This window comes from Austrofundulus limnaeus, unplaced genomic scaffold, assembly GCF_001266775.1.
Source record: "Austrofundulus limnaeus strain Quisiro unplaced genomic scaffold, Austrofundulus_limnaeus-1.0 Scaffold51, whole genome shotgun sequence".
NCBI lineage: Eukaryota > Metazoa > Chordata > Actinopteri > Cyprinodontiformes > Rivulidae > Austrofundulus > Austrofundulus limnaeus.
The window spans coordinates 2,098,824-2,108,388 of record NW_013952453.1 but is presented as its reverse complement, the minus strand read 5'-3'; the positions used below and the strand labels follow the sequence as shown (position 1 = coordinate 2,108,388).

General features: G+C 40.6%; 1 protein-coding gene across 4 annotated transcripts in view; it reads right to left on the bottom strand.

Annotated features, from left to right (window-relative positions):
• Positions 1-6: 6 nt before the first annotated feature.
• Positions 7-9,565, bottom strand: part of slc12a5a (solute carrier family 12 member 5a) — a 152,847-nt gene continuing 143,288 nt past the window's right edge. For 3 of the 4 annotated variants that reach the window (XM_014008635.1, XM_014008637.1, XM_014008639.1), the window contains 11 exons: positions 9,244-9,348; positions 8,755-8,923; positions 8,441-8,636; positions 8,005-8,174; positions 7,668-7,799; positions 5,928-6,035; positions 4,919-5,044; positions 4,361-4,590; positions 4,133-4,147; positions 3,789-3,922; positions 7-1,455 (listed from right to left, as the gene is read on the bottom strand). In XM_014008635.1, the coding sequence (XP_013864089.1) occupies positions 1,364-1,455; positions 3,789-3,922; positions 4,133-4,147; positions 4,361-4,590; positions 4,919-5,044; positions 5,928-6,035; positions 7,668-7,799; positions 8,005-8,174; positions 8,441-8,636; positions 8,755-8,923; positions 9,244-9,348 (1,477 nt within the window). In that variant the 3' untranslated portion in view covers positions 7-1,363. The remainder of the gene's footprint in view (positions 1,456-3,788; positions 3,923-4,132; positions 4,148-4,360; positions 4,591-4,918; positions 5,045-5,927; positions 6,036-7,667; positions 7,800-8,004; positions 8,175-8,440; positions 8,637-8,754; positions 8,924-9,243; positions 9,349-9,565) is intronic. The other variant, XM_014008636.1, reaches the window with a different exon arrangement.

Here is a 9,565-nt window from a genome sequence, read left to right as displayed (position 1 = left end):
ACTGTATAGTATGAGTGACAATCATAGTGACATAAATATTTCATAAATATGTGTAAATTCTCTCTATAAACATGGATACATATTTCTTTTCTAGATGAAAAAATAACATTTAGAGTTTTTTTTATCAACTTGATGACATCATCAAACGTTCACTCAGTGCACGGTGATGGAGAGTGCAGGTGCTTTGCTTTGTTCAGGTTACAATGATGGTTACAGTGACAAAGCCAATAAATAAATACAATAAATAAATATAGATATAGATATATGTATTTTAAAAACCGCATTTTTGAGTTGGGTTTTTCAAACGAAGGAACCTTTTTTTTCTTCCCACTAGAAGCTTTTCTAGCTTTTGTCACAAAAATACTACACTCATWCCGACAAGGCTTGTACATTATTTACAGTGAATCACACACACGAGGGTCGAGAGGTGCTGGCGATGATAATCTCTTCGGGRAGTGGGGCTCTTTGTAATGTCTCCCCACTCCGCTGTCACCCCAGCCGTCTGCTAGGAAACTATTCACAGTTTAATTATGTGTCAATCTCAACAAACCAGCTTGGTATCTTCTCTTTTTTTTGGCACTAACAGTGGCCACAGAAACAAACAGCCACTAAGAAATGAGCAGAAACGAGTGTGTGATAGGTGGGGGTGGGGTGGCAGTAACAGAATAAGAGAAGKGGTTGACGGAGTCGTGCTAAAGAGTGAGCAGGTTAAAGATAACATTTCTGCAGACGTGACCCACATGTTCATAAGTTCGTACTTGACAGCTGTAGTCTCCCCCTTTCCTCCAGCTGGTGGTCCTGACTGTGGGCTGCAGAGGCTTTTGTCATAAACATCAGAGAACAATAAGGGGTGAAAATTGTCCCAAAAAACACCACTAGGGAATTGAAGAGGCAGTCTTACACTGAGCTCGTTTCAGTCAGCTCCCATTTGAGTCAAACAGAAGCTAAATCTACTTATGTTAAAAAACAAACTAAACAAAAATGGCAGACTGAAACAAAGACAGACACAGACATGCATGTGTTCTCACACCTCAGCAAAGAACCCACTAACAGATCTCCTCACTGATTACAAAGACAAAAAAAAAACAATCTATAAAAGTTGACTTAGCTTTTGATTTTGCAGTAGAGCAGATTACAGTGAAAAGGTTTCGCTTTTATCCTTCTGTTGCGGGCGGAGAGGCGCTAAAGCTGAGCTGGGCTATTTGTTGGGTGTGAGAGGGATGTCTTGGCAGAAATATACGCGACCTGATGATGAAGCAGCGATGATAGAGGGGTGAGAGTACAGCTGATGGAGGAACAGGTCTGAGGGAGTGGGTTGTTATTGTAGGAGGAGGAGGAGGAGGAGGAGGAGGGGGCTGCTTTTTCAGGAGTAAATGGTGATAACCTCGCGGCCACCTCCACGGACCAGGAGGACCCGGTTGAGACCTTCAGTGAGAACCTCAAGGAACTCCATGTCTGAGAGAGAGAGAGGGGTTAAAGAAACTACAGGAAGGAAAAACACAACAGAGAGTCGTCTCAGAGGATAAGAATCACTTTTGCTTTTGTCAGTTGAACTTTTTGTCAATCAGTCTGCATTGCTCTCTATAAGCCACGTGGCAAAAGATGCAGTCAGAGATTCATCCTCTCTTCAAATTTCATAGCTCTGTGTCTCTGCAAAGAAAAAAAACACCATGACTGCATGATCCTGGTGGAATTAGCCACATGAGGATTAGAACCTGATCTTTATCCTGAGAGTTACATCAAACTGTATTAAGCGGTCTTAAAACATTTGCTTTTCTCATCACTGTAAACACTTCCAGTGCTCTGCCACACTGACAGTTTAATGTTTTTTTTCTTAGCTACTCTTACTGTGTCATATTTCTTTCATTTCACAATCGATAAGACCGCGGGGCTTCTGGGTTTACACAGGGCTGTAAAATGGTTTTACACCCATTCCTTATTTTTGTCTCTATCATAGTTGAATCACAAATGTCCTTTTTTTGTCCTGCCATACAGTGTGAGCTACAGATGTGTCTGAGTACAGCTGGGATTTTACCACAACTTAGAATGCCAAAAAAAATATGGTCTGATTAATAAATGTTAAAATGTGTTTAAAAAGGTGTAAGAAGTAGCTGCTTTTTAATACATCAAATAAAAAGCCATAATGCAGACATGTTAAGCTGTATGTAGTAGTAGTAGTAGTAGCAGTAATTTTATTATAAATTGTGTCATGCACCACAGAAGGTGCCCAAGCCCACACAGGCTTACGAGACACATTAAACATACATACAAGCGGATAGAAAAACATTCTTCAAATAAAAAGTGTCCTCGTCCTGAGATGCCAGGCCTTTAAAACAAACTGAGCTAACTGAAACACAAAATACTTAAATACTGGATAAACATCAAGAAATTTATCAAATAAATCATTTCTTAAAGAACAATAAAACAAAAAGTGCATTTCTTGTAKTCATTTATGTGACCCATCACATCGAAACGAGGATTAAGTCTAAAAGTGGAATGTGGAGAAATAAGCAATAATAGTGTTTTGATTAAAACACTTACAAAAATTGCATTTCCTCAAAATATAATAAATGCTTTATCAATGTTTCTTTGAATGAACTGTGTAAAATTTAACAAGAAAAAATATTTTTAAAGCACTTTTTTGAGCAGTAGCAAAAAAAATTAAAAGATTTTTAGGAAAAACGCCTTTAGATTTTGAGATTTTCCCTGTGAGCTAGCTAAGTTTTGTTTCTTTCCAGCTGGGAAATGTCAATATTCAAATACTAGTTAAAGGCACAGTGTGTAGGATTTGTTGTTTTCAACGACATCTAGTGGTTGAGTGGTTGGACCATCCTCCCCCCACCCCCACCCCCCGCTTCCAAACACAAAGGAGTTTCTACGGTGTCTCTCAGGTGTCAAAAACCTTTGATAATTCCAACCGCAATGTCTACCAGCAGCTTCGGGGCTAGTGATGTTTCAAGTGGTAAGATTATGAGCTTTAATAAGTAAAATTATCCCAGCTACAATGACAGACAACAAATATTACATTTATAGTATTACAACTAAAACCGTTTTTGACGCCGCCACCGCAGWTTGTCCTTCATGAGCCTTCGTAGACAAGATGGCAGCTGCCTGTAGGGGCAACCCATGACCATGGAGAAATAAACAGCTTTTCATAAGGTAAAAATAATAAAACAAGGTCTTTGTCTGCAATGATTAGATGTGTTTTTTTTATTATTGTCATTAGTGATTATCTCAATTTCGGCTAAAAGAATTGACAAAATCCTACACACTGTGCCTTTAAGATTTGCTCTTCATAATGAAATGAAAAATTCCTCATTAAAATTACATAAAATTAGGATTTCGACCAAATTTTAACGTATTATCTTAACAAACAAGACAAATGAGGTCATATCTCTGGTTCTGTTTATGACATCAGGATGATCCAGGTATCAAAATGTAGCTTTTAAAGCCAGGAATCTGCAAATGTAATTAGGTCATATTGACCAAATTTGACTTAATCATCATTGTGATATGATGTGTCTCATATGAGTATTTACACAGAAAGTCTTCGTAAAGTTGTAAAATGCTTTAGTAAAAATGGTTGGATCTGACGAAATTCAAAAACTAAAAAAAAAGTGCTTGTTCGGCACAAACGTGGGTCAAATCCTGGACCTTAAACAGTGGTCATGCTATGTGACACYGGCGTCACAGCTGATTAGTTGTGTTTTGAACAGCGGGCCACGCTGTGACTATAACACATTAGGGAGACCTCGCAGGAAACCTACTTCTGTCCTGATAAAGGATACAGTTCTCGTCACCTGCCCGGTTCCTGGGCGCGCCCGGCATGTTGAGGAGGACTAGCTTGGCCTCTGAAGACTTTTTAAGAATGACTTCATTCAGCCGGAGCGCTGTGTGCATACGTCGCACGTTGGACTGGTTCCTGAAGGGAGACAAAATGACAGAGGTCAAAACGATTGATACAGGATCGGTTAGAAATGAAATATTAAACATTTCAAAGCACTTCAAGTTGGGTAAAAATGACAGATGCTCATTCACACGTTTCTTTTAATGGTCCTCATCTTCTCATGTGCCTGACTTAGTCTAAGATGTGGATGGATGAAATGAGGTTTATGAGGACTTCAGTACTTACAGGTTTTCCCACTCTCTGCAGCATTACAAAAAGAGAAAGATGTCATTATCAAAACTAAGTTATCAGTGATTTAAGCAAAACTGATCCCTCCTCCCAGTCCTAGCATCTTGTATCCTTGCTGTAATATATGACGCTACATCGTGTAAAATGGCTCTTTCTGTTGTGAACAAGAGCAAAAGTTCACCTTTCCAGCAGCTAACAGTTTGCTAAAYGCTGTAAAGCACTCACGGCTTCATGTTGAAGATGTCTTTAATATCCTCGGTTGTGACCGCTCCGGGAGGCTTGGCTGCCTCGCCGTCACACTTCTCAGACCAGGTCCTCTGGATCTGCTCGCCGGGGCTCTGAGCATCCTCGGGGGTCAGCARGGTGGACGGGGTTGCAGGGCTCGCAGGGGTGGTGTTGTCGTGGATGAGCTGGACCTGAGCAGGGGGGGACACAGGGGAAGAGGCCGACTTTGACTATGAGACGAGAGGAAAAGAAAAAAAAGAGGACGGATGTGGATTCATGTCAACATGAAAGAGCCACGGTTGAAGTGAAAATGTGGGAACGCAGTCACAGAGAGCCACGGTGTTTGAGGGAGGGGAGGAGGGAGACGTGGAAATAAGAAGCTTTGTTTTTTAATTTTTTTTTGTAAATTACCTGCTTTGTTTGAACACATATCCTTGTATAAAAAACATAAAAAACAATGTTAACATTTTTTAAACACTCACTTTGTGTGTCCATAAAAAAAAAAACTTTACACCAAATCCAGAGTCAATTGTGCTCTCTTGGTGAAAGGGACCCTACCTCTTCTTCAGGCTTCTCCTCCTTGCTGGCGGCAGGCGGGTCCTCAGTCACACTCAGCTGGGTGGTCACAGCAGCCGGGTTCTTGCGGCGAATCGATCCGCGGGACGAATCAGTGATGCTCTGGATCTGTGATTTCCCACAATGAAGGTGAGGTAAATGCTAGGGGTGCAACAATACATGTACCCGTATCGAACCATTCAATACAGTGCTTTAGGTTCAGTACACACTTGTAACGAACAATACAGATTTTTAAAATTTATTTTATCAACTTGAAGATGCTCTTTGTTGAAGGATCAGTGGATCTGTGTTCGACTACTTCACCTAGGCTGCATCGTCGAGCGCAGATCCACTGAGAAACTTGCTGTTTCAGCAACATTCAATTAAAAAAACTGTACTTTTGAAGTTAAACAAATGGTCATAATTAATTTAAATAAATTACAAGTTAAAAAGGACATGGAAATTTCTTTTTTGCATCGAAAAAATATCGAACCGTGACACTAAAGTACTGAACTGAACCGAATCGTGAATTTTCTGTATCGTTGCACCCCTAGTAAATGCAGAGATATGAATTTGCTGTATAATTAACAKAACATTTATTCAGTGCACAATGGAGCAATGACTCATATGTTGTAATATAAACATGGAGATAAGTCATTTAATACATTTAGCGACCGAGGGTATCAGGTGTCGATTTTTGGTGCGACGCTGAGATCAAAATATTTGATTTTTCCCATCTGTCAAAATATTGTCATGTTGTCTCACACACACAGAACCAAAGCACTCGCTGTTCTGGCTGTTGTCAACTCTCTAATAGAGAGGATAAATATGGTGACCTACTGCTCTGATTTAACCGTAGAAATGCGTTTTGACCGGAGGGGGCTGGGTGTCATGTTAAGTCAAATCAAGCCAAGCAGAGCCAAGTCAGCCTGTCAAGTCGCGTCACGTTTATGTGTGTGTCTTTGAGCGCATTTAAGAAACAAAACTTTGACATCAACAAACTTCAACAAACCTCTCTTTCTCTTTCGGTCTTGGTCAGGTTGATCTGTTTCAGCATCTGCGACCGCTGTTCCATCACCAGCGTCTTCTCATATGTGTAGGCTGATATGTCACTGTCATGCTAAACAGAAACAATTGTACAACACAACAAAATASATTTAACGGTTAAGAAAGTGGATTTTACATATGTCTCTTTTAAGAAAACAAAGAACCTTTCTAATCCAGCTCGTATAAGTAGGAGGAGCTGCTGATTAACAGTATTAGGTTTAATTTACACTAGATGCAACACAGCTCCGCTGCAGTACGCAGTTTGCAGCTGTTCATTTGCCGCTSCGCTCCGATGCGAAGCACAGAGGAGGTCTGAGAAGCGTGTGCAGGAAATGTGAGCTCTCGCGATAAACTCCAGGGATAAATGTTGAGGTCAGAGCAAAATTGGTGCTTTAATTCTGTGGGAAAAAACAACTCAAAAACACAGCTGAACCTGCATCGCTGTTGTCTTTTAGAAACTTCTGATTTCAAAATAAAATCCATGTGTATTATGTGTATGCATATGCTTCACGCTACATGTTGCCATCTGCTTTCCAAACAGAATGATGCATTTTGACAACATTTGTGCAGAAATCTATCCATATATTTATTAATATAGCTGATTTTGACAAAAAAAGAATCTGTCTTTTTTAATTATTTTGAAAATATGGATGTTGTGCTTTTTCCTTTTCCTGTTGGTGCAACATGATTTTTGTAGTTTACTCAGGCACAGCTCCGGTGTCTGTCGTATCTAATTTTGGCGGATCGCCGTCTGCTCACTGCTGTTCTGCGCCGCTGTGCAGAGCCAGAGTGAATACTGTCTTTGATTATAATGGTATTTGCTGTGGAGGCCGGACCGGAGCAGAACCGCATATAGTGYAAAWTGGGGTTAGCTTCCTGGCCGGTGGAGTTGTCCCAAACAAGGCAGTTAGGGCAATAAGAGCTATACCATCTCTAGTTGCTTTAGACAATTTGCAAAATAATTTCAGAGCAGAACCTCAAAACATTATGTTGCTTAAAGGTTTTTATTCCATTAATACCCTTTTTAGCGTGTGTTGCCCTCTTCTTTTGTCGACTCATTGTTTTTGACACCTAGCTAAACATTTAATCACCAGCTGTGTTTCTTTTTTCTTTCTTTTTTCTCTAAAAACAAGAGGCCTAAATTATGAAGGGTAAAGTCGGTGGGACGCTGCCATTGTGAAAAATGATTTGGTGTGTAATGACAAACTAGCTTTAGAGAGCTATAAAACTCCTGCCTCAGCAYGCCTGAAAAGTTCAAGCAGAGAATGTCACAGACTAATCAAAGCCTGATGGTTTTGGCAAATAACACAATTTTTCAAATGCTAATTCATGTGCTTAAAGAAGTTGTCAGGGAGGAGGGTTCTAGACAGCTGTTTGATCATCTTACAAGCACTGGATGAAGCATTCTGACACTTTAACATGCTGTATTCCATGCTTTCCTTTACGTGATTTAATATGCTCCAATAGTGGAACGCACAGCAATCATTTCCTCTCTGCATGTGCAAATAAAGAAAGAAATAAGAAAAAAAATGCTAGTTGTGTTTACTGAAGCAACTGGCCAAGCTTGAGGCATTGCTGCATTTTCTAATTATTTCCCCAGCTGAGTAGTTCTGACATGAAAGTGCTTATAAATGTACTTGGAAAAAAAAGGGGAATGCATTTAATTTACTCGCACAATGGTGGTTCTTTCGTTGAGAGAACCTACCATTTCTACAACTTCCACCATGGCATCGATGCGAAGATGATACAAGAATGTGGTCAGGTCCTTCTTCATCTGGATGCTGTTGTCGTCCATCTGGGCTACAGTGAAGATGCGCATCTTGCATTTCCTCCAGACCTAAAAGGACAACAGCATGGTGTTCAGGAAATGTGACAAATCAAGTGTAATCATTTGCTTTAAATATATTTAAATGAAACGTTATATTGTATTTCAGATTATTAAGAGTACAAAACTAAAATCCTGAAAAAAACAAAAAAAACTCTAGTTTCCATGTGATGTAGTCGTGTTGTCCTATTTCGCAGGGGTGACTCCTGGACAGTACCTTGTGCTGGCGGAGCAGGAAGGGCAGCAGCATCAGCATGCCTCCATCGTGAACGATCCACCACACGTCGATGTGACCCTCTGTGAAGCGCTCGCCGTTGGACGGGAAGGCCGAGATGTTCTTCGGTACCAGCAGAGCGAGGCGAGCTACRGTGGTTTCTCTGACCAACTCTGCAAATATAAAAATAGGYTGTATCGACTCTACAGTATCTAAATCCTCTCTACATGATGAGGACTGGYGCTAAATAAAATAAAATGGTTATATTTTTCTTGTTGAGATACACCAGCTGGACATAAATAAGAGCTTCAAACTGGCTGTTTTTATTTGAAGGTAGATGAAAAAAAAAAACTGCCCGAGGCAGAATTTAGGCACAGCCAAAGACGTGTTTCATTCTTTTTTTTGGGGGATGTGATCATTTCCTTTCCTAGAAACTCACCAATGAAATTCCTCCATGTTTGGTGGTCATCTGCCTGCTTCCAGTTGCGTGGCCAGGACGCCAGTACTGCGTTGTGTTTCAGGCCTCCCAGCCCACTGGCCTGAAGCAGGTGGGACGTAGCATCGCGGAGGTTTGAGGACACAGTCACCTGACAGAAGCCTTTCACCTTTTCAGTCTCCATCAGTTTACGCAGTGCCTGGAAAACAAAAAAAAAACAAAGCAAAGCGTTTACATAATGCACAGAATACCAGGATTYGATAAATCCTCTTGTTTGGAGTCGGCGGACAGTCATTAAAAGCAGAAATGCTCCCTGCCTGCTCTGCACGCTGAGCCTGTTCATGGTTTGACAGGTAGGTGCCCGCTAGAGCTGTCCCCACGATGGTTAGACCTTTGCCGGCCTTCAGCTGGTTGGTCAGAGACAGGAGACGAGGCTGCTCCACATTCTGCTCTGCATCTGTGCTAACCAGCACCAGCAGCTGTGGCCTGAAAGGACAGGAGCAATTGAAACACACAATAAATTAAAAGAACACAAAGACAAGGGAAAAGAGCAGCGATAGTAACCACGAGTAAAAGAAAAAAAGAAAAAAAATCGCTGAATTGGCTGCTTTTAATAAAAGAACAGAAATGAAAAAAGAAAAAAAACAGACATGGCATGAATGATTCATGTGTTAATAATAATAATTCACAAACACTTCTTGATGTTTGACAGCCGTGACAAGGAAACGACTGAACACGCACAGACATGTTGTTAATTTCTATGTTAATTACAAACATGATAAAATGACACAACGTGTGCGTCTTACCTCCAGTTCTTGGTGTGAGGCGGTCCTTCCTCCAGACGCATGAGAGCATAACGCGCAGCACTCAGAGACAGACCACGAATCCCATCGCCCCATTCCTTCTCCGCACTGTGACCACACACAAAAATAAGCTCACCTTAGTTAAAAAAGTCCACTTTTAGACAATAACTACATACTATTTTAAATGTCAACAAATGACAAAATCAAAACAGTTTGAATCTGTAGGAATGTGGCAATCATAATTTTGTTGTAATGTTTTAAATTAGTTTAATATTGAATTGTTGCCAACACACACACACACACACACACACACACACGCACGCAC